The 24,578-nt window shown below is 37.0% G+C and overlaps 1 protein-coding gene and 1 long non-coding RNA gene across 7 annotated transcripts in view; one reads left to right on the plus strand and one right to left on the minus strand.

The window, feature by feature from the left end:
• The first annotated feature begins 3,168 nt into the window (after positions 1-3,168).
• R3HDM1 (R3H domain containing 1) overlaps positions 3,169-24,578 on the plus strand; it is a 47,358-nt gene continuing 25,948 nt past the window's right edge. For 4 of the 6 annotated variants that reach the window (XM_080347322.1, XM_080347317.1, XM_080347318.1 and 1 more), the window contains exons 1-10: positions 3,169-3,289; positions 4,174-4,384; positions 11,592-11,633; positions 12,081-12,170; positions 17,521-17,635; positions 18,297-18,375; positions 20,360-20,419; positions 20,502-20,642; positions 23,170-23,278; positions 23,375-23,470. In XM_080347322.1, coding sequence (XP_080203448.1) covers positions 4,214-4,384; positions 11,592-11,633; positions 12,081-12,170; positions 17,521-17,635; positions 18,297-18,375; positions 20,360-20,419; positions 20,502-20,642; positions 23,170-23,278; positions 23,375-23,470 — 903 coding nt within the window. In that variant the 5' untranslated portion in view covers positions 3,169-3,289; positions 4,174-4,213. The remainder of the gene's footprint in view (positions 3,290-4,173; positions 4,385-11,591; positions 11,634-12,080; positions 12,171-17,520; positions 17,636-18,296; positions 18,376-20,359; positions 20,420-20,501; positions 20,643-23,169; positions 23,279-23,374; positions 23,471-24,578) is intronic. The other 2 variants (XM_080347321.1, XM_080347320.1) reach the window with 2 other exon arrangements.
• LOC308042163 overlaps positions 24,299-24,578 on the minus strand; it is a 33,609-nt gene continuing 33,329 nt past the window's right edge. Inside the window, exon 4 of the long non-coding RNA XR_013922317.1 lies at positions 24,299-24,525. This is a non-coding gene — a long non-coding RNA (uncharacterized lncRNA). The remainder of the gene's footprint in view (positions 24,526-24,578) is intronic.

A 24,578-nucleotide genomic window follows, 5' to 3' on the forward strand; every position in this document is an offset into this window, starting at 1 on the left:
ACTGGGAATTTAGCACTGACTGATTTTTTTGACTGTCAGATTAGGAGGTGAACTAGTTATAATTGTAGTGAAAATGAGGTAGGTGGGATACTCTTCAGACCTGTGCAATAATCCAGTGAACAGAAGCCTGCTTAAGAAATAAATTTTCATTTGACCTTTCCACTGATAGTGTGTCCACTTTGTGTTGAATGTAGATTTTTCACCCCCATCCTTCTAATCCAATTTCCTGTCCCCAGTTTGATTGATACCAGTTATTTTGACAGTTGTTTCTGGGGTCTTTTATGAGAGCAATGATACCAGTAATAGCTTTAACAAAGAGCAAAAAAAAAAAAAAAAATTACCTTCTGTCTTTTACCTTCTTTTTAAAAGGAAAAAGAATCGATTTCTTCTCTCGTGGGCAGAGCAAAGCTTTCTATCTCCATCTATGTTGCCAACAAGAAGGAAGAAGTCGTGATGCCTATTAGAGAAATTGGATTAAGTTGAGGAGATCCTGTTCCCAGAAATATCCTCACTCGTTACAAGTCAATTTAGTGGGTTTGCATATGATGATTTTCAAGTCAGAACCTGAAACAAAGGACCCAGTAGCTTTCCACGTATCATGATTTAATTTTTCCTCTGAAAAGGGGCACATTCAGAATAGTTCGCTAAACGAAGTAGTTACCTCTTTCCAGAAGGCAAAGTAATAGAATTTAGGATGAGTGATGGTGATACAGTGTTACCAATATGACTAAGGGGAAGAGCATACATTTGAACAGCAATCCCAAAGGTTAAAGAAGATAAATATGACATGTTATCCTCCACTCTTAAACGTGCAAGTCCTTGTGCTTCTTGCTTATTAGAGTTGGTACCTATTGTTGTCACCTGTAAAAGATACTAAAATTGGAAAGCTATGGATTTTTAAGTGCAAAGCCAGGTAATGTTCTACCCCTAATGCTCAGTCCTTTCAACTGCTGGGATAGTTTTAGGACAAGAGGTATCATGTCCCTATTATTAAAATCTGCTGACCGATATTGGTTGATATTGCTATCCAGTCTATAGCCACTTAATCGGTTTGCTTACTAGAACCTATTTTCTCTCCCAAGAGTAGAGCGAATCCTAAGTTCTGCCTTCTTGCTTGCTTCTCCTTTTCCCTGTCCTGCGTGGGACACGAGAAATCAACCTCCAAATACGTGGGGAGGTGACAGAGGTGGGATTCCTAAGGATGGACTGTGGTCCGTCCCACTCCCCTTCAATCTGCAGCACACAAAATTCCTTAAGCCTCTTTTAATCAAATCAGTGCAAGTTTAGAAACTAGAACCAAATTATCTCCACTATGAAAATTGCCTGTATTAGAGAAAACTTAAGGAATGGAATGTTTTCCATAGACTAGTAACTCGCTATTGTGAGTCACAAAGTTGCATTACCAATTTCAATGTAACTATTTGTGAGGAATGCAGACCTTTTAACACTTAGGGAAGGGGTGTTAAATGTTACCTACTTTTTAAATAGTAATTTAAGTGTCTTCTTACCCAAATTTCTTTTGCAGGGTTTCTCTGGAGGCAAGGGGGAAATATCTTATTCTTGGTTCTTTGTGTACATATCTTCTGAAGTGTTGCTTTGTGCTGTTTTTACAGTTGTTTTTGAGGAAGGGATCAAAAGATTTCAGTGTCTAAGTGTGTCCAAAACAATTTGAATACAAGCTGGTCATACTGTTGTGAAACATAGAGATTATTAAGTATTTACTTTCTTTTGTTTCATTGTAAATCCTACTTCCCATCTTCAGTTCTGTGGATTTTTCTTAAAACACGATATGGCTTATGTCTCATGTAAAGCCAGTGTTATTTTTTTAGCTAGTTTTCTGTTATGTTATTTTACATTAAGCTCTTTGTTTAATTATTATGTGACAAAACATTACAACTGATAAAAGGCTGGGGACTATCACAGCCTGGCCTTGTAAATTGGATATGAATTGCCTTCTAGTGACCTCATACTGTAGAATGCAACTTGTTGGAGACATGAAGATCTTGCAGGACTTGTCTTTCCATCCTTTCTTCCTATGTGTAGTGCAACTTTTCATTTTGAAATAGAACAGTTTAGTGCAGGTTCTTCACCTACATTGACTAAAACAATATTTATAGCTGTGGAGTAAATATCTCATTTGTTTCTTAATTTCACTTCAAACAATTCTGATGGGTTTTTATTTGCTTGTTTGTTTTCCTGAAACAATTCTAATTACCATGTTACTCACATGGAAATTAAGTAGTTCAACTGAAGTGACAGAAAGTATTATTGATGTTTATTATAATTTGTAGTGTTTTTAATAGCCTCTGACTAGTCATGAGAAAAATATTTGGTGAGTGAAATACAAGAGATCCTTTTCAGCTATTTTATTTCAGTGTATCCTTCACAGGTTTGAAAGATAGTCATTTGTCATCTTTGCTTTAGGATATTTTTGCTATGTTAATAGGTTACACTTTGTTTGCTTTTAGATGTCTGTTGTTGCCTACCACTTCAAATGCGTGTGGGTGCTGAGGTTATTCTTCAGAAAGGCAAATCTGAAAAAAAGGGAATATGGAACATTGTCAATTTTGTAGAAATTTGTAATTCCTCATTTAAGAGCAATTACTTTGTTGAAGAAAATAAAATTGTCTTCTGTAATTCAAGTTGCCTAAAATATGGGTCATGTATTGTGCCTGTAGATTATTAACTATGACAAAGAGAAAAATGATGTTATGCTAACAAGGATTTGTGAGCTTTCATGGCCTATTACTCCTCCACACCTGCTGGGCTGCTTATTTCAAACTGTGTTTTCAGACTCTTCTGGAAGATACCTGCTTGTTTATAGACAGTTTCTCACTAGGAATGCCAACAAAATGTTTATTATGACTACTTGTTAACTCTGTAATACAGAAATGTCTGGGAAGTCTAACAAAAAATATTACCACTGCTAGATAAAGCAAGTAGAATGGATAGATGTAACAAACACTGATTTCTTCTGTGCTTTTGTTTTTTTTTCTTGAAATGACTGTGTAAGATTTTGGGTGTCATCATGTTCCCTCCTGAATAAAAGTATCATGTATTTCCTTTGTTGATTTTTTTAGGCATTTGAAAGGGATGTTCTTGCTGATTCAAGACAACATAGTTCTGTCCAGAACTCTACACTGGGGATAAGGACATGGGACTCCTCCTGCCAGATTCCAGATGGTTCATTACAACTGACATCTTGGTTGACAACTGTGAAAAAGAACTTTGGATTATTTTATTGTATTTTTGTGGGAGACCACAATCCCCAAACTGTAGGACATATCAGGTACTAAATCAGATACTTAGCCGTTTCCAGAATGTTATTTGATTGTTATTTGTTTTCTGTGAAGGAATTTAAGCATTCATATCTTAGTCTTTGTTTCTTTTAAGAAATGTAGAATTCTTGGTTTTACATCTTGCTCTGTAGCTGAGTAATGACAAGAAATTGTATTATTTTTTAGGGAAAATTGAGGTGGTTCTGCTACAGCTTTAATCGTTAAAGTTCTCTCTATAGTATTTAAAATTATTATTATAAATTGTAATTACTGATAATGGTGGTTATTATCCTGGTTACCAAAGTTGTCTCTTTGTTTCTTTGTTGCTTTTGAGAGAGTGCTTAATTTTATTAAGGCTGGTTTTGTTACATTTAGTAGGTAAGATAGTTTCTGCATTCAGAACTTGCCTGGTTTTTACCTGGCAACTTAAAAGCATTAATGAAATGTATGAAACTTTGCACACTTAGTGCATTATGATTCATCTATTTACTTTCAACCCATTTAAAATAAATCTATATGTAATTATTTTTTCCTTTCAAATGAGAAAAGCTTTCCTTATTTCTGTTAGAAACTGCTTTGATTTGGAGAATTGGAATGTTCAGGTGTTTATTTTAAAATATAGAAGGGAGAATCTGGAAACGTTATCCTATAGTGTAGCTCTTAGCTCTTGTTTGTATAGATGTCTGTTATTATAAGCCTTTTTAGAAAAGTGGTTAAAAAGAAAATGATCACTTTCTCTAATTCAAGAAAAGTAAAAGTATCATAACAGGAGAGGGAATCCTTTTTGCAGCAAAATCATGTTTATTTGGGGTAGCTGTTTAGGTATGTAATGTTTTTTAAAAGTAATTTAAAGATACTCAGTGATCCACATTTTTTTTTTTTTTTTGTCCTAAAGGTTCCATATTTCTTGTAGAATTTTAAAATAACCTTTTCTAATGAGGATGTCTGATATTCTTACTGTAAAAGATGAAACTGGTGCAATGAAGGGTTCAGAAGCTGAATTTAAAGATACAGACGCAGTTGAAAACCTTGTAAAATCAGGAAGTCAGGAGCAGATTCAAGCAGAAAAGGATGAAAATTGTCCTGATAGCAAAAACAATATGCCGGTAAGAAACTTTTCCCTTTTATTTTTTACTAGTGTATCATGTTGAATAAGTCTGTGTCTTGTTCTCCCTTTCTCATGATCCTGCTATGTGTTGATTTGGTACAGGTCAGAAAAACTCAACTGGTGTTAGGGAGACAAATAGAATGATTTATTGCTTCCTTTCTCCTCCTTCACCTCACTTCTCTGTTTCTATTCATGTAAATATGAGAGTCAGTAATTTTTAATTGTTTTAAGTAGATGAGCAGTTTGCATGAGACCAGACAATTTGTCCATATTTGTGTTTTCCTGAGTACACATGTAAAGTTGAGTCTTTTCATTGTAGCAGAACAAGGGGAAGAACTTGGCACTCAATCTGTCTTTTGCTCTTGCGGAATCCTGACTGAGTTTCAGAGACCAGGCTGTGTTAAGAAGACACAATATAGCAACAGTGTGGTTTGATCAAGCCACTGAAATGTAGAGTGTTGAACAGCTCAGCTTTCTGCCCTCAGCAGAGGTGAGCAATCTCAGGCTCTTGAGCTGTGTGCAGCTTACAGGTGGTCCAGGTGTCACTTTTACATCAGAGCTGTACAGCATAAGGCTCCAGTAATCAGATGTAGGTAATCCAAATCCCCAAGTGCTGGAAGAATCAAGTCAGCAGAGCTCCTGAGGCCAGTAGGTCTGGGTCCTGCCCTAGCCATCAGCAGAAGGTCCAGCCTCTTTCTCTCTACATCAATGGCACAGTGAGCTGATGAGCTCCTGTCCCATCTCAGCTGCTAGCCAGTAATCCCCATACATTCCCTTTTCCTCCATTCTGCACTATTTCACAATTTTTAATATGATTTGTTAGGTAGGAAAGCTTAGGGACCTCATGAACACACTGAAGAGCTGAAGCATGTAAATGAATGGCCATTGAAAAGTGGGAGATGGACCTATAAAGAAACTGCAGCATCAAATCTCAAATGAGAAAGGGGAAGTAGTATGAAAATATCTTCTGTTAACGGAGAACACACCAATGAGGATGGGTTAAGAATTTGTGGCAGCAGATTTAATACCTCTGAGGTTGAGTTGTGCAGTTAGTTTGTGCTCAGATGTCCTGAAGGATGGATTGGTCTCTCACATGGGGCAAACTAGCTAACTCCTGGCTGAGGCTGCCCACATGGTCATCAAACACCAGAAATGTCATATATGAGGCGAGGAATTAAGGAAAGCAACTGAATTTTTCAGGCGCAACATAGAAAACAGGGCAAATTTATAAGAGAAAACACAACTTGTGTTAGACAAACACTAGTTTTCTATAGGCATTTTGTGTCTGTGGGTTAATAATAAAGAATTTTCTGATGAAATCCTGTTTGGGATAGGGGGTATGGCAGTATTCTCTTGTGGACTGCAGAAACAGGACAGTAGCCTATTAGATTCTTGTTATTGAGAATTGAGTAAAAGTTTCTTTGGGGAGTAGTTCTGTTCAAGACTAACAATTCAATATTCCACTGAATGAAGTAGGCTGTATCATCTATGTTAAATTGCTTCCAAATAAATCTTGTAGACTACTGTAATAACAATGCAGTTTTACACTTTAATATCTGCTGGCTTTATTAAGACTGGCATCAGTGTAAATTGATAATTTTATGGAAAATGTAAACTCTTAAAATGAAACATTTCTTCTGTAATGGATAAGAAGTAACTGGTACTGAAAAGCTGATGCTATAGCTGAGCTGTTATTATGATTTTTTTTAATGAATGAAATATCCCAGTAGTGAGCCTTAAACATTGAACTAAAGTTTATTTTCATATAATTCAGTAACTTGGAAAAAAATCTCATTCACATTTTCTCTTTCAGCCAGTTTTATTGTGGAAAATTTTGTGGGACTCAAGTAGCAAATCTACCTTCCTGCTAGCAAGTGTTGCTGTATTCTCAGGCCTAGCCTAGAAAAATGAATCTGTTGGTGCTGTCAGTGCTGTGGGGTTTGGCAAGGGGGTTGGTTGTTTGGTTTTGTTCTTGTACAGCAGTAGTAGCCGGTGGCTGAAATAATTATCTTGTATACACACGATGAACTGAGTAACTCTGTAATGAAGGTGCTTGATAGAGATGACTTTACTGTCATCTTCATTTAGTGTTGATGTGAGTGATGTGTTCGGGAGTCTCCACCAGAATCAGAACGTCACTGTTACATGAGTAGTGTAATTAAAAACCGAGTTTGTAGGCTGAGGACGTTGATTTCCAGAGTGACAGGAAGGGGGTCAGTTATGAAGAGGAACCTTGCTAGTGTAAGCCCTTTGCAACAATTGAAGTCAGTAAAAGTTAATGTCACTTGTACTGCAGTAGTTGTTAGTGCAACTATGTATGTCATATGTTTGAGGCTTTTTCTTTGAAAGCATGCTTTATGCTAAAGTATAAAACAAAAATTTTGGCCTGTCCATAATAAACCAAACTTCTGGGAACAATAGAGGAGTCAGCAAGTTTTTAACAGATGATTAAGTCGTTTGATGAGTGAAATTTCACTGGATGCACTGCTCTTCATTAAGGGCAGTTTAAATGTTACTGTAGTGGTAGGAAAATGAGCAAAGGATTTGCAGAGAAACGTTAGAGAAGATTATCAGAAGCTTATTGGAATCTGCTGTGTTCTTTTGCTTACTAATTGAGTAGATCAAAGGACAGGAGTTATGGGGTTTGGTTTTGACTTTCTTAGATAGTAGCTGTTTGCTTAAGAGGTTTTATACCTATTGGCAAACTGCAGTAATATTCCTGAGTACAGTTATCATTTGATTTTCTAAGTTGCTGTTTAACTTCTTTACAGCCACGTAAGAAACAGGCTGATGATCTTTGTCTGAACCTACCATGGTTTGAATTCAGGTGTGTTTCTGGATCTTCATGGTTCTGGAAACTGGTGATTATATTTAGAAATATAACTTTGGTTCTAAATTCCAGATTATTTTGAGATGATGTGCACTAGTAACCTATTTGCTGTTGCATACACTGTTGGAGGTACAATGTGAATGAGAAAAATATTTTGTTAGAGTACATGGGTAGCATGCCCAATTTCTTCAAGCACTATGAGAGTAGAATAATTGGTATAGAGAATATTAGGAAAGATTTTTGAGTTGTCCTATTTTGAAGTGACCATCAAATAACATTCAAATGGGACTGGAAATAAGAAACACTCGTGAAAAAATACTTTTACAGAAGTCATGTGCATGTCAGCACTATGGTAGTTTTTGTGATCAAAAAGTCACAGTTGTCTCTCAGTTGTTAATCTTACCTGGCTCAGGTGACAATGTACTAATTCTGAATTACCTACAATACAGGGTCTGAAGTTGGCCTTTGTCACTGGGTGGTGGGGCGGGCAATACTTCATCTACTCTAAGGACAGATGTTAGAAAGTTAACATGTCAAGAAATGTTGGCCAAAAAAAAAAGTAAACAGCATGTATCTATCTTACAGTGTAATGCCTTTTACTCACTATTAGGAAGATACTTTTTTTTTTTAATCTCCATAAAAATTCTCGTCGGCTCATGTATAATACAGAAAAGGAGGGTAGTACTTATTCTACAACTCATGCATTGCAGAGGTTTGGCGGGGAGAAGAATGTTAGTCTTAAGTACTGTCATCCTTGCATCGAAAAATAACCATTAATAAGTAGAGATAAGATCCTTGATTGGATGATGATTGCCAAGGCAGTAGAAGACTGAGAGCTGCATATCCCTACATATCAGAAAAAGCACTTGCAAGCTGTGGAGAGTAAAACCAAAATACCACCAACAAAAAAAAGCCTCACAGAAGGATGGAGGCTGGTACATGAATGCAGGAGTTGTGTGCATCCACCAAAGGATACAGACAAGGCAAATGTTGCATTGAGTATAATTCTACTATGGATTTATGCTAATTAAGCTAATTAGCCGTATTCTTTGAAGGAATTTGAGTAATTTTGTTACTTAATGACTAGGCATCTCTCTCTCTACAAGTTTCTTCCCTCCATACTAGCACAAGCCTTCATTTTCTCATTCTGTTCCCCAGCTCGAGTTCTCTGAAACATTCCTTTGCCTCCCACCAGCTGCTTTGGTCTTGTCAGGATTTACCCATCTTTGCCTCCAAAATGTGACTTCATAAGATAAATGATTGAGCAGATTCTGCTTAGTTACTTTTGAACTGTTGAGAATGTCTTTGTGTCCAATGGTGAAACTGTTTTCCATCACTCATCCTCTGCTGTGTCATGGAAAATTGCTGTTCCCTTCTGACTAATACAGGACAGCACGTAACCGTAGACCATGCTGTTCTTTCCTCGGTATCTGCGGTTGTTGGGGCTGCAGCCCTTAACTGGCTTGAAAATGGAGACCTAATAGAAGGAAAGGTGAAAAACTGAATGTCCTTAAAACACTGTGTTCAAGTCTGTCATGTCTTGCCTGTCCTCTGAAATGTCCAAATGGCACTCCAGAAACTTAATAGATGTAGGACCTTCTCACAAAACCTTTCACACTTCTAAGTTTGCATCTTGTGCCTGACCTGTCTGTTTAGACAGCATAGTGATGATAGAGGAGGGTGTGCAACAGCTCCAGGTCTGGACTTTGTATCTAAAATACGTGCTCTGTGGAAGTAATAAGGGAAGAATAAAATAGGCAAATACTGCTACTGAAAGCCTGGATATAAGTGATTATATATGTTTGGTAAACTCTATCTTAATTCCCTTTTTTTTGTAGTTGGAAATGAAGCATAGTAGTTGGTCTTAAAAGCTGCTGTGATTTTTATTTTTAAGACAAAACCTAATCATTGTCATTATGCAATTGTTTGGAATACTTGCTTTTAAACACTGTCTTGAAATCATGCCCATAATGACTTCAAATGGGGCATAAATTTATTTTTAATCTTGCTTTCATTAACACAGTGTTTTCTCAAGTCAGTAAAAGTCTTTGAGAGCTGCAAATAGAGAAGAAATTGCTTAATTTGCACTCACCAAGGATTATGTATTCTAAAGTAGCTTTATATTGTTTTTCACAAATGGGGAACATAAAGATGCTCTGTAGGAGCAAAACTTAGTAAATGCAGAGAAATTAGGACAGGATTAAAATTCATGGACCTGAAAAGAGAGAAAATGCGAGTTAACAGCTGTAACATGCATTGACTGCCTGTTGTCCTGGAATTTCAGTGGAAACATAGTTATCCTCAGTTGGTGTGGGTTTGCCTCAGAACAGAGATAAGCCTGGCTGTCTTCAGGTTTTGCGAGCACAGTTACTGGTGATATCACAGCACTTTTGGTTTTGTATTTCCAGGCCAGTCCTTACATTGACCTTTTCTCGCATCGGCTGTACCAGATTCATTCCAGTGCTTCTTACCTGTCAAGTGTGTGGTGCTTAATCCTCATGGTTACAGCGGGATGCAGGGCTTGTATTTCAGCTTTTGACATCCTTAAAGTCATGCAGGAAAGCGAGGAATCCACTCCTAATAAAGGATTGTTTTCTCTCTTTCCCCCTCCCCCAAAATGGTGGATCTGGGGTGTTTGCTTCTGTACATTCTTTTCAGTTTTATACTGGATTCAAAGCTTCCAAAAATTTGCAAAAGGTAAACTGTTTGCCCAAATGTAGATTCTTTTGTCTGTTGTTTTGATAGTAAACTGAGGACTCCGTTGGCGGTGCTGATCTGAAGGTTACATTACTTGATTCAAACTCACCTAAGACAATTGATGCTGGTTTAATTGATACAAGCCTGGGAAATCATCCAGTTCTTGAAAGTTTAGTAGCTTGGTGTAATAGCAGCTTTTCCAGGGTTATGTAGAGTGCCAGCTTTCAATATGCAATATATGCATTCAGAATAGATGGGTGAAAGAAAAATATTTTGCTGGTAACAGTAAAACTCAGTCTCTGTGTTGTTCCAGGTATGAGAACATTTGAACTGTCTTTGCTGCTCAAAATCTCAGCAAGCTGCCTTTAAAAACATGATGATGAGTTCAGTTTGTTTTCAGTGCTGCTATTTAAAATCCTCTTATATAGTGAAATGAGCTTAAATGAGCTCCCCTTCTACTGCTCTTCAGCTAAGCTGGTGCAACATCCAAAAAAGACATTTGGGACTTGGGGAAAATGAGAGAAATAGTGGAGTTTTTTTGTCTTTACATGGTAGAGCCCTTTTCTGTAGGTTGGGTGTTCTGCTAAGGCACTTGATGTATATCTGCACCTATGACCCCAGGATGGGCAGGGCTGTTCTCGTGTAGTGTTCAACTGGGCTTTTTATTTATTTCCTTCTGAAAGGAGACTGCTTTCATAAAAGATGAAATATTGTCCATTAAAAAATACTTGAAATTGTGTTGCCAATGTTACTTTTTCCTTACAAATACTAGACCTGCGCTCAATAAAACCAATTCTATTTAAAAGCTTGTCTATTCATCAGTTTAAGTTCTATAATCAAACCAATACTTAAATTGTTATGCTACTGTACGTGCTTCTAATCCTGTGTAACTGTCACAGGCATTTGAGTTAGTTTTAACTATGCAGATAAGAAATTGTTAAACACTGTTGATTCAAATGTACCTTTCAGTCATGCATACTGTTGTAAAATTCTGGTAATTGTTTTTTTTTAAAAAAGAACCAATAGTAATAGAAGAAAGGAGAAAGAACAACTTAGAGTGTAGTAAGCTACTAAAATGGCTCTGGGAGGAGAAAGTTAATATTAATAAATGTTAAGTTACTAATTTAAATTTAAAGAATTGACCATAGCCCATTTTGAAGCTCACTATCATAGGTCCAAAGATGAAAGAAAAATAACATATTTTAACCTGCTTATGGTAGGTCATCTTCTGTTCCTTTGGTAGAGGTGATGTTGGAGGAGGTTGTGGTGTGTTGTTTGGTGTTTATTTTTCTCCTCCACACCATTTTTTCCAGGTAGGTTTCAGGAGTAGGAAGAAAATTTATAAAGCCATATGTTGCCAAGGCAATTAGGACACAATAATTTAAAATGTAGGATCTGGCTGAGAGAGTGAACTGCTTGGATCTCACTGAACGAAAATAATGCTTGCTTCCTGTTCAATTCCTGTCATGTCTGTTGTTGATAAATGGAGAAGAGAAATCAAGGACAAGCACGATGAATTTGGGAAAGCCTATAATCCTTCAGCCAAGAACATCTGCTGTTCCTTTCACAGATTTGACCAGTAATAACTGTTAAAACTTTCTTTTATACAGACTTTTGCAATAATAAAACTGTACTATTAAGTTTAATATAAACCTTTTCTGTTGTGCCCATCATTCAGCGGCCAGTGCAGTCTTTTGGACAGACAGCAAAAAGGTCGAAGGTATGGTAGACGTGTGTGCTGGCATGCTAAGGAGGCCCTTCATGCTTGATGAAGCTTTGTTACTTTGTGAAAAGTGCCTTTAGTTTTATTTTTTGGCATTGAAGCTTTGTTTTATTCTGTTGGATTTTTGTCTTGCCTAGTTGTCTGCTTTTGTGGTTTGCCTTTATATTTTTTGGTGGCTTCTTATTGTTATGGAGAGAAACACCTTCCCAAAGATTTTGTTTACTTTTCATTAGATGTGCTCTATAGTGCTGACAGTGCCTTCAAAAGCTGCAGTTGCTTGGGTATTTTTGTCCTAAAGGAACTTATTTATTCTATTGAAAATATTAAAAATGCTGTTTTCAGCCATTTTGCTTTACATAAAATGAATGGAAAAATAACAGCTTATGGTATATTTATATAATCTTTCATAAGCCATAGCTTTTAATTTTACATACTTTCCTTCAGTCAAACACAAAGTTAAAGTTAGTTCGGAGCCTTGCTGTATGTGAAGAATATCCACCACCTCCCACAGCTGAAATATCACAGGACTTCCAGGTAAAAATCACATTACTGAAGTTTCTGAAACAATTTGAAGTAACTTATTGTTCGAAAGAAAATCTTTTGGGTACTCTTTAAACACGCAGCTTTGACAGAGGTGGTAATATCAGCTGAAGAATTTGCTGCTTTGTTTTCTGAACTGTAATGGTTGATATCTGGGACACAGGAAGATGGGTTTTGTTAGTTTTAACTTTCTAGTCTTACAGTGCACTTGAGGCAGCCTTAAATTGCTTAAGTGCTGCCTGCCATCAGTAAAATAGGAAAATGATGATTAATATATGCAGCATAATTTATCTTCTTTTTATCCTTAGTATAAGCAGTTGTAAGTTCTGATGTTTTAACTGAATTCCTGCATGTTAGTAATAATTGCTCATATTTCTATTAACATGTGCTTGAGGTATGTCTGAAGACTAATCTATTAAAATGATATAACACACTTAAAGAAGTTCCTAAATGCTGGACAAAATATGCTAAAATACTTTGGAGAATTTAAAACAAAATCTAGCTTTTCCGACTTAATCTTCATACCAATCTGTGTTTTTAAAGCAAAATCCTATGACTGGTTTTAGTTCTATGTATTGAATGCGGGGCATCAAAATGCTTTTCTTGCTGCTCTTTTTTTCTTCCTAACAAAACTGAAATGTTCCTTAGTGGTTTACTCGTAAAGCATGTTGACTTATTCTGCTGTTACTTGAAAAGCTTCTAATCTATCTTTTTGTGACAAGTCTCACTCTTCTTAACAAGTAGAAGGAACCAATGAATAGCAGAGTGTGAGAGGGGTTTGCTGGGCAAGTTGTAATTCAGCTTTGGGGAGGGAGGGAGGTTCAGAACTCATGTTGGTATTTGTGGAACTCATTAAAATTTTGTAAAATTGAATCACAAAGTAGGTAGGTTTGGTTTTGTGTTGTTCTGTTTGTGGTGGGTTTTTGTTGTTGTTGTTGTGAGTTTGGTTTTGTTTTGTTTTCCTCCCTTAGGAAACCTGAGAAAAACAGTATTTTTATAGTCCTTTGTTAATATACAAATATTTGAACAGTTGACTACAGAAATTTTCACACTAGGCCTGCTGATTTGATGAAAAACCAAGTCTTATTGGTATAAGCTGCAGATAAGCGATTAGAAGACAACAGAAAAGTTAATGCTATTTACAATTATTTACAATCCTGTTGTAATGTTATGCATAAGATTAACAAAACTGACTCTGAGATCTAGCTCAGGCTTAGTTGTTTAGTCTGAAGCAGTAGGGTTTAACTTTTTCAGTCATTGTATCTAATTACAGGAGGAGAGAATCCTAATTTGAGGGGCTGTTCATCCACAGTGTATTTCAGACACGTGAGACATCAGGATTTTTAAAACCCCCAGCACTCTACAACACCATATATTCAGTGGTTTAAAATCAGACTTCTATAACAAGCATTCTCTGCAGATGACGCTTGTTACTGTGTCCTCTGGGAACTGATCCTTAGCTGGGTTCTGCAATGTTCTGTTTGAAAGGAGTTATTGCAGTAACGCAAGAGATGTAAAGATTGGTTCTACAGAATGAATTGAATTGTGTGACAATCTGAGTTTATACAAAGGGAATACCATAAAGCAGATTGCATATTAAGAAACAAAATTATATCTAGCTGTGAGTTTTCCTTAGAAACAGTAATCTAGAAAAAAATGGCTTATGAATCCCAATAACTATGCAAATGATTAAGAGAACAGATTTAATTCTCCCCTTTAGAGTAGAGAAATGCATGTTGAAGAGGAGTTACGAGTAGAAATTTGTTGCAAGTTCTGATGCAGGAGGGCACATCCTATGGGGCACAGGTCTTCCATGACCCTCTGTAACAACTCGTACAGGCAATTTCTTCACCCATTTTGCTTTCTTAGGCAAAGAATTTTTGGGAATGGCATGAAAGAGTTCTTCTGTCAGCACCAGGTGGCTGCTGGCTGCCTCAAGCCCCTCAGTTTAGAGCATGATGTGTATGCAGTGGCAGGTCTCGTGGCTGGGTGAATGAGAGGCTGTCTTGCACAGCTCTCCCTGGCAGCACAAATAACCTCCATGATAAACTCAGGATAAAGTTGCTGATAATGCTTGAAGAATCACAGTTTTTAATGGTTAGAAAGCATTAGCCTTGATAGGAAGAAAAATAGTTACTCAACCAGGAAGTGGTGTGAGTTTTGGGATGACTCTCTAGTCCTGCCTGTGACTGTTTATCAGTGTGTAGAGCAGCCTGTAGCAAGGTCTTAGTAAACTCCAGGGCACATGCAGGTATAGAAGTCACTTAGCAAGTCACTGCTGGCTTCCTCTCCTCAGAAAGCTGTAATGAAAGAGGTTGACAGACCAGACAAATTGTCTTAAGCAGATCAATTTATTTTCTGGTATACTTGTTTATAAATTCTTCAACAGTTGCAACATGAAAAAAGATACTGTTTCTTACTGAGAAACCTAGGTAAGAGCTCACCAACCTTTAAGCCTTAGTTGTTTATAAAGCACTGGCAACCTTTACTAAAAGGTCCTATGAAAGTACAAGTCTATCAGTTTATTGCAGGAGGAAGAACGTAACTATTTTATGTGATCTTCTATCTTTGTAAATACACTAGCTCTTTATTCTTTTGCTGTCCTTTGTCTAAATATTAGGTTGTTCATATTCTGTATGCTTGAATATGAAGCAGGAACAATAGCAAAGGATGATCTCTTTCAGCCCTCTTTAAGGAAGGGCTGTTGTCATGTGAATGGCTTACTGTTATACTAGCAAGTATATAAACCTACAAAAGATTGAAGTTTTTCTTCCTTGGTAAAATAAAACAACCTGTAGGAAGGGGGGTGGGGGGAGAAGACCAGAGTCTGTAATGTTAGTTTATACTGGCTGGTGTAATTTCAGGTTATTGTTGGTTTTAGAGATTGCTGGTAAAAAGCCAAGACCCCAGGATGTAGGGCCTTTGAATAATATTCTGTAATGTTTTCTGACTCTTAATGTTTTTTCAAGTGTTTTACACTGGATGAATTTATTGGGTTTTGGTTTTCATTTGGCTTTTTCTTCTTTAATTGGGATTTGATGACAATTCCTTCTGCTACAAAGAGGACTCCAGATAGATATCTGAATTACAGCAACGAGTCTGTTAAATCAGTGTGCCAGCAGAGACCCACCACAAACAGCATGGGATTAAGAGAACTGTAGGGAATAAAAGTTAAAAGATTTTTTTTTTCTAAGTAGGTCATATTTAATTAGACGCTACAGTTTTTATAGCATGAAATCACAAGCAAGTGCCCTTTGGTAAACAGTTCTGTTGTATCACACTTCGAAGTAGAATTGGTGATAATAGAACTAGCTGTTCAGATGGCTGTTCCTTTTTTAGCTCTCGTTGGGGAAAGAAGTATGAAAATGATTGCTTGCTCAAATCCTTTGACTATTGCTGGATGCTTTTACTTTGGATAAGTGTACAGTATGTAGTCAACCTATTTTCTAGAGAAGGAAAATCAGACTATGAAAATTTCCTTAATTTACTGATCATTTTGCAGAGTATTATTGTAAAATGGAGAATAACATATTGGTGGATGCAAGTCAGAAATAATTTCTTAGTAACACATAAACTATGTTTCTTTTTCAAATAACTGTTAATGCAGCTACTAGGTGAACAGTAGGTGCAGTGTCCTTTATATTGACAAATAAATGTCTCATTTGAATTATGTTCAAGTTTATGAAGTAAGGAATGCAAAGATTTGTTTTGGACAGTAAACCTTGACAATGGCTTGTAGCCAAGTGAATTCTCTAGACTAGGAAAGAATTATACAAAGGAGTTCATTATTAGTGATTGGTAATGGTGTTTGACTTGGATGTCGATAATCTCATAAAAGCTGAGAAATCTTCACAGTTGTAATGCTGCTTTGCATGTTGTATATGAATTAATAAGTTTAATTAGAGCATTTATTGTGAGGGAAAAATCATTATGAGAGGGAGAGCTGATAAAACAATTGGCTTTTTTTTTTTTTTTATCATTTGAAAAAAATTGTTACTCCAAAAATGCATTATTGAACCTAGATTTTACCATGACCTCATTAGTACAGGGTTTCCATAGCCCAGCCCTGAAGGAAGCAAGGGGGAGAGAGCGGCTGGGTGCCAGGGCAGGGATGAACGTTCCTGCAGGTTGTGCAGGCGTGTGTTTGCATGTGAAATGGTCTTGGTGAATCCTGACTATATTTAACTCTGGTCAGCTCACATGAATGCGATCAGGTCTGTGGAATGACACAAGAGAAGCTTAGAGCAGGTGCCCGGGTATGGGTAGGAATGCATTCAAGGGAAGAATGAGGACATGCATGGGAAAGGTTTAAGTGTGGGGCAGAAGAGCCACAGGCGAGGATGGATGAGGAGCAGGTTCTTTGGGCTGGGGAGGATCAGATGTTCTCAAGTCAGGGAGATGACACCAACTCAGTTGGCATCGGGGGAGCAAAATTGCCATTTGAGGGAGTTCAGGATAAAGGGAATAGGGAAGTCTTGCTCTCACAGCGCCTTGCTTTCCTCTCTTGGGGTTATTCAGACAGGTGGTGTCTCCGTTCCCCATATCTCCTCATTTTGCTGTCTGAAATGCTTTAGTCCTTCACTGACAAGCTTCTTAAAGAAGCACGAAAACCAAATTACAGTCTTCCACTATTTAGGGGACCATTATGTCACTATCATTTCAAAGGGAAGCTCTTTTTTGCTGTATTTGGGAAACAGTTCACCTACTTGTGTAAAAACATAGATTTTGAGACAATGGCACATGAAGCTGCTGTCAGAAGAGGCAGGCAGTTAAGAATCTAAGCCTAAATGACAGTACGGTTTGCAAATTTTGCCTTGATATATTGTACTGTAAACACTTCATTTTTTGTGGATCTGGGAATGCTGGTCTGTCTTATATTGAAACATTTGCTTTATTTTTTTTGTCTTAATATAAACCAAATTGAAACTTGAAACAAACTTTATAGTCAAGAACTGTGAAGAATGGGGAAAAAAGCATTGTAGATGATGCATTACTTAAAAATTTAGAGGCTGCATACAACTTAAACCTCTGAAAAACAGGAATATCTACATATCTGTATCACATAAGATACTAATTCATTTTGAATTAGCATTCAGGGCCTGGAAGTGCATGTAAATTCTAAAATGTGAATGGCACCTTCTATGTCTTCTCTATAGTTTTTGATTTGCTGGTAAATAATTGCATTTTGTGGTCACAAAAAGTATATATGAGATCAGAAAGAATATGAAAGCAATTATTTTCCTTTTTACTTCTTTATTTTTGCAGGTAATATAGTACAAAACAGTTCTCCTGCAGGTATTGGTTGCAGTGATTTCCATGAATGACTGAATTTTACTTTTGACAGGAGAAAATTCAGATCCAGTTGTCACAGTCTTTTGAAAAAGAAGAAAAGCCTGCAAAAGATGAAACAGAAAAGGAAAAATCCAGTGATAAACTGTCCAGAAAAATGTTATCAAGAGGTTTGCTATCTGTCATTATACTTTTAAATGTACTGTATAGATAAAGAATATTTGGAGAAAATGCAGTTTGCTTCCAGGACATCATTGCATAAACATGACTTATTTTAGCAAATGGAGCAAATAGACATCTTTGGGCTGGAGAAGGAATTGGTCCCAGGGGTTATAGTCCATTCAGGGCTTCAGCAAATGCTTTTCCTTTCTCGCCTATCTGACTACATAGACCAGCACAAGAGCAATTGTGTTGTCTCAGTTGTGTCCCAGTGTTCTTTGGAAAACTGACTTTACTAGTCAGTACAAGTTATTATCTTATTCCTAGACTTTGTAACAGGTTTTGTGAAACTGAAGTGAGAATGACAACTACTTTGACTTCTGTTGCATAAAGATCAGAAAATGTTCTCGTTTGTTCATCTGTTTTACTTTTGATAGCATCTAGATTTTTTTAAAGTTTTGAAGCAAGGATGGACTGCTCAATTAAAAATGACAAGTGTTAGGGTTTCAGTTTAATACTCTTTTTCCCTGGAAAAGGGAAGTGTATAATTTTGGGAGTAACATGCCAAGTAGTTATACATACCATAAATACCATGTTGAGCAATAATTGTAAGACAATTGTATATAAAGTTTTTTCAAAGTGTAATTTTTCTCTCTTCCACCTCACCCTTAGATTCCAGCCAAGAATACACAGATTCCACTGGTATAGATCTTCATGAATTTTTAGTAAATACATTAAAAAACAATCCCAGGTAAGCATCAGTAATGTAATTTTTCTGGTTTTCTTATCTTTGCCTCAGATGTAACACCACCTGTTTGTGATTTTTGTTTTCTTTCCATTCCCCTTACTGCCACCTTACATGTCTAACAACATATGCCGGTTATTTCAGATGAGTGTGTGTTGCACAGGCTATCTGAAGCACCAATCCACTGTAATTTGTGTGTTATATGGAATGGAGGTTCAAGACATCAAAATGTTTTAAAAGCTTTTAATGTTTAATAAGCAATTAATTAGTTCCGTCTCTGTGCAGTTCCATCCCTGAAGGGACTCTCATACTCTGTCTCTAAAACTTGTACTCCTTCGGTGTCTGCTTGTTAGAGACTGAACTGCCTTCTCTTTAATCTGCCTTCCACTGAATTTATAGACAAAGGCACTTTATATTAAGCTATATCATATAGCCATATTTAGAGACTTACATCTTCACTCTGCACATCAGAAACCAAATCTGATCTAATTCAAGTCCATCATTTGTTAGTAACAGAGTTGGCATGGTTGTTGCTCTGAGGTTTGCCACACATTGCTGTCTGTCTTGTTTGCTCTTTTCCTCAGTGGAGTTTCATACTATGTCTGTGACCATACATACAAAGCATGAAATTAACTTGGTGGAATTGCGCTGCTGTTGCAAAAGCTATTCCACTACTATTTCATAGCATCATAGAATGGTTTGGGTTGGAAGGGACCTGAAACATCACCTTCCAATAGACCAGGTCACTCAAAGCTCCGTCCAGCCAGCCTTGGACACTTCCAGGGGTGAGGCAGCCTGTGCCAAGGCCTCAGCACCCTCATGGGGAAGAATTTTTTCTTGTATCTCATCTAAATCTCCCCTCTTTTGGTTTAAAGCCGTTACCTCTTGTCCTATCACTACATGCCCCTGTAAAAACTCCCTCTCCAGATTTCTTGTATGTCCCCTTTAGGTACTGGAAGGCTGCTAGAAGGTCTGCCCAGAGCCTTCTCTTCTCCAGACAGAACAACCCCAACTCTCTCAGCCTGTCCTCACAGCAGAGGTGCTCCAGCCCTCTGAGCATCTTCATGGCCCTTCTTTGGATTCACTTCTTATTTGTTAATATTATAGTTACGATTTCCAATGTGATAATGCATTGGGATTCCATTTTATTGGCAAAACATGTAAAATGAACTGTAATAAGGGTCCAACACCATTTTGTCCTATAGAGTAAAATTAGAAAGCACAGACCTCTGTTAGACTCACACTTTGTTCCTAATTGAAGTCATAGAGCATCTCAATGAAAATAAGAAATTGTAGGTTAAGGTCTACTGTGGATTGACAGGCACAGTAACCGGGAAGCTCAGTTACCTGATGTGCATGAATTATGAACTATGGGACAGTTAATCTCATTACATGTTAATGATTTATGGGAACTGGCTTAAGAATTTTTAAAACTTCTGGTTTATGGTGTTTCAGCTAACGTTCGTTTCTATCAACTTGAATTTTAGCTTTTTCATCTTCTCTTAATACCGCATCAGATTGCGATGTGTGCCAGCTTTTAAGCACTTGGTTGTTGATGTGTTGCAGCTGTGCCTCCTGTTACCAGTATCTGTCACTCTGTCTTAGTGATCCCATGATGTACTTCATAACCAATGGCCATTTCAGGCCTCTTACTACCCATGCTAACCAACAAGAAACAACCCTGTCACTTCTTCTTGAGACTGTCTTAGTGACTGTACTCTTCTTTGAGCCTACTGGGCAGAGATTACTTGGAGGATCCTTATATTCTGATTTCTGAGAACAGCATGTTTTGCTAAGCAGGTTCAATAAGATATATCTTAGTGAAAAATGAATACCTTGTCCTAAAAATACTGCCATATGACACCTTGTGGTCCTATTTACAGTCTGCCATCATCCCTTGATCACAGATCTTATCTGTGTATTCTTAAGATGAATACAGCTGCAGTTATTGGAGTGTCTCATATGTGAGTTGCTCTGTTTTTATTTTCAGGGACAGAATGACGCTGCTGAAATTAGAACAGGAAATTTTAGATTTCATTGGTAATAATGAGTAAGTACTGTACTCTCATAGGAAAAAAAGAATTCAAGAGTGTTCCTGTTTATTTAATAAAGCTACTATTCCTTTCTTCCAGAGTTCCAAGAAAAAAGTTTCCCCCAATGACATCTTACCATAGAATGCTGTTGCACAGGGTAGCTGCTTACTTTGGATTAGAGCACAACGTGGACCAGAGTGGGAAGGCAGTCATAGTAAATAAAACTAGCAATACAAGAATGTAAGTGTGAAAGTCTTGAAAAAACTTTTCGATGTGTAGATTTAACACCTGGGATACAATGTGCAATGATGGTGCATCTGCAGGGATCTGTCTGCTCATTGGGAGCCATGCATCAAGTTGAGGTAGTTGGAAGATCTTTATTGTTTGTGTTCCGGTGCTATGTAATAATGTGATGTGTTTCATGCTTATACCTTTTTTGAGGAAAAAAGTATATTATCTTCAAGTTAAGAATTTTTGTTGCTTTTCTCACAGAGATGCATTGCTAACTTTGTTTCCATGAAGTATGAATTTACGTCACCTATTTACCTGTTTATTTATACCAGCAAAGTACGGGGTTTGTTGCTTTTGGAAAGCAGAACCAGACCTTAACTTAGAACACGGTCATATCTGATTTGGCGAAGGGAGGGGACAAGACTTGCACAACTTTGGCTTTTGTACTGTAAAAAATCTGCTGGGGAAATTCAAGCATTAAAGTGTTTTGTTGGAATAATGTTGCTTACAGGTTTCACATGGCCTTACTAGATAAATGTAGCAGGGAAAACATCTCATCAGTGGAAGTGTCAACCAGGTTAACAAGTCATGGAATGCTACTTTACTGTGAGGGCTGGGGAGCTCTTGCAGAAACCACAATGGCAAATCCAATATGACAAAAAAAGTAGAATTGGGGCCACAGCAGCTCCAAACCCCATGGTTAGTTGGCCTTTTCATTTGAAGGACCCGGCTGTTCTCTCTGTCCTCTGCACTTGCTCTGTTTCCTCATTCTCTCTCAGAAAGTCGAAGGGCTAAGTGTTGGTTTAGTTATACCACTCAGTTTCTAGTTTTAACTTTAAACATTTGTCTGACACTTGTTTTTAAGTACTGTCTGATTCAAACATGCAAATAGGAGTTCACAGCTCCTGCATACTAATCCCAGTGTCTATGTATACTCTCCATAGCTTTGGGAGAAAAAAAACCCTAATTATCCACCCTAATTTTAAAGTCAGTAGAACTGAAATAATATACCACACTCAAATTTCACTTAATTAAACAGTTTCCTCCTCAAAAGTGTCTAGAAACATATATAAAGCCTAAATATATTTTAAATAGCTTAGGTATTCATGTATGTGGTTTTGCTTTGGCTATACATTCTCTATCTAGATTGACTTATAAAGCCATACATTTCAAATCTGTTGCCTTTGCATTTACCAGCATCTCTAGACTGAAGCTTTAATCTAGCCACTCAAGTATGGAATAGTAGCTATTAAGAGCTATTTTTTAAATTTTTATGCCTTTTTTTTTTTTCCCTAGACTGTATTTAAATAGCTTATGGCCTCTGGAAGCCCCCTATAGGTGTAGTTACTAATTAGCAGGCATTTCATCTAACCTGCAGACATTTAGATTCTTAATGTTTTCAGTATTCTTATTTTAAATCGCTTTGGATATAAAATAAGAATTTAGAAAGAAAACCTTGGAGATCTGCTCCATGTTGAATAAAACCAAACTTACCTTTTCCTCATAGGCAGATTCCCGGCTCCATCGCTGATCAGTGATGTTACTGACATCGACAACCCAGTGCATACTGGGACGTCTCAATGGAGTGGGAAGTTGGTGATTGCAGGGCAGTAAATTCAGGGACCTTTAAAAGAAAGAGGTAAGACAGTCTAAAGGTTCTCTGAAATGCCTGCTAATTATGTTTGGGCATCCAGTAACTAAGAGTTAGGCTTGGCTGCTTTATAGAAAGAGATGTCCTGGGTATTGAATAAAGAAACACAAATAGAGAAGAGTAGTACCTACATTTTCTCCTTTATTAGGCAAATATTGTCTGAGAACTTCTCTTATGATAGTAGTAGTTTTATTGTCTAGGTACTTGGTATCTATTTTTAATAACAAGAGTTTGCAAAATATCTCATTTTCTTTCACAAAGTAGATAAATTAGCAAAACAATATATATAATCTGTTGCTTCATCCTCTCACTGTGATCTTGTGAAGCTCTTGCTTGCCTGCATTGTACTGTTCTTCTCTCGCTTATTTCTACTTCATTTTCTTTTAGAAGTTTGTCAGTTGCAATGCTTTCTCCTCTATCTCCTTCTCTTCTGTTTTCCCTTGAAATGAGTTCTGAGGTATTACAGCTCTAGCAGAAAGCAGCTCTCTTCACCTCCATGCATGCCCAATACCCATTGCATGGCACCAGTCTGGATTCAGGAGCACTTCTCATTCCCCAAGGGTATGCGGTTTGTTTGCCACCTTAATTCAAAATGGAAGCAAAAGCTTTGAAAGAGGAAGAGATTTTTAAAAGCAGGTTTGTTATGTCTTGTCCAACAGGACTTGTCAGGGGAACACATCATCTTGCATTTTTGGTACCTTTTGCATTGCCTGGACAACCAAAATCTATCACTTCCATCAGAATTTTAAGTATATTTAACATTAATCTTGAGAATATTTCCGTTTGTTCCACTGTGTATGGTACATATGGTATATATGTGTGAATATATATATATATATATCTCTACAGAAGCATAAATCTTTTCTTTCTAATGACTTTTCATAGACCTGACCAAAAGTTTTGTGAGCATATAAAGGATGAGAAGAGTGATGATTTCCAGAAGCGGTATATCCTTAAAAGAGATAACTCTAGTTTAGACAAAGATGACAACCAGGTAAATACGTATGGATTATTTCCTTCCACTTGGTGTATTTGACTGTGTATTTATACTGTTTTCCTGTAGAAGTTGACACTCTATCACTTAATTTAGATGAGAATACGATTAAAAGATGACAGAAGAAGTAAATCCATAGAAGAACGTGAAGAAGAATATCAGAGAGCTAGAGAAAGAATATTTGCACAAGATGTATGTATCAAAGAAAATCCTTGAAAATCTTTTGTATGAATACTTCACACACATACACGCACATGTGGTTTTTGTTAAAAGATACTTCTTCCCAGGAAACTTTCTATACAGAATCTGAAGGGGACTGAGCAGACAGACATGATTAGTGTGGCCAGAGTGAGTTTTAAATCTATTGAAGTTAATGAGAAATCTTCTGTTTTCTCTAATCACTGCTGTATGAAATTCAAGCAACCTTACCCAGAGCAATAATTATTTTTTTAAACAAAAGGCAGCAAAAAAATCCTGAAATTTAAACCAAATCTAAACCATTGGGTTTTTCTCATTTGTGTCTATGTCAAACACATCTTATGTCACCACTATAAGGTGATTTACATTCCCAAATGTGAAATTTCTGTCAGAAATGCAGAAGTTTAGTCTCTCTTGATTGGAGTTATCAAGCAGGACTGCAGTGTAAACTATAATTCAATCACAAGGAGTGATAATACTCGATTATATTGAGTGAAACAGAACAAATATGTCTTCAGAAATATGCATTACTTCTAATAATCCACTTTTTCTGACATCTATTCATAGCTCTTCCACATCCAAAACCAGATCCTTCTTCTGAAGAGAGAATAATGAGCTCCGAGAGGCTAATTTGCTACAGCCCAATATTTTCTAAAAGCCTTTGTTCTTTTTTGTTCACCGTAGTTACGAACAAAAAGAATGGCCTTTTGGATCTAAAATTCTCTTTTCCTTTTGCATGCTCATTTACCATGTATTGTACTCTGAGAATGTACCGTGACTTGAAAGAATTTATTGTACCAAATGTCAGAAGTCACAGTCAAGGACAACATAATTGAAGTTAATAATAGCCTTTCTTACTGTATATTGTACTTACACCCAAAGAATTCAGTACAGTTATTGCAGCAGGCAGCATCATCTTGTACTTCACGCTTCCAAGCAGAAGACAAGGCCACTCAGGTGGTGGTGACGGACTTGTGAGGTCGCACAGCAGCTGGAAGTTGCATAAGGCAGCGAAGGCCCAGTGGAAGAATTGTAACTTCAGAAAAATCCTGATAGAAACAAAATGGGTGGCATTGTAACTGTTCTAATGTGAACTTTTATT

Source organism: Nesoenas mayeri (assembly GCF_963082525.1).
Source record: "Nesoenas mayeri genome assembly, chromosome: 6".
Lineage (NCBI taxonomy): Eukaryota > Metazoa > Chordata > Aves > Columbiformes > Columbidae > Nesoenas > Nesoenas mayeri.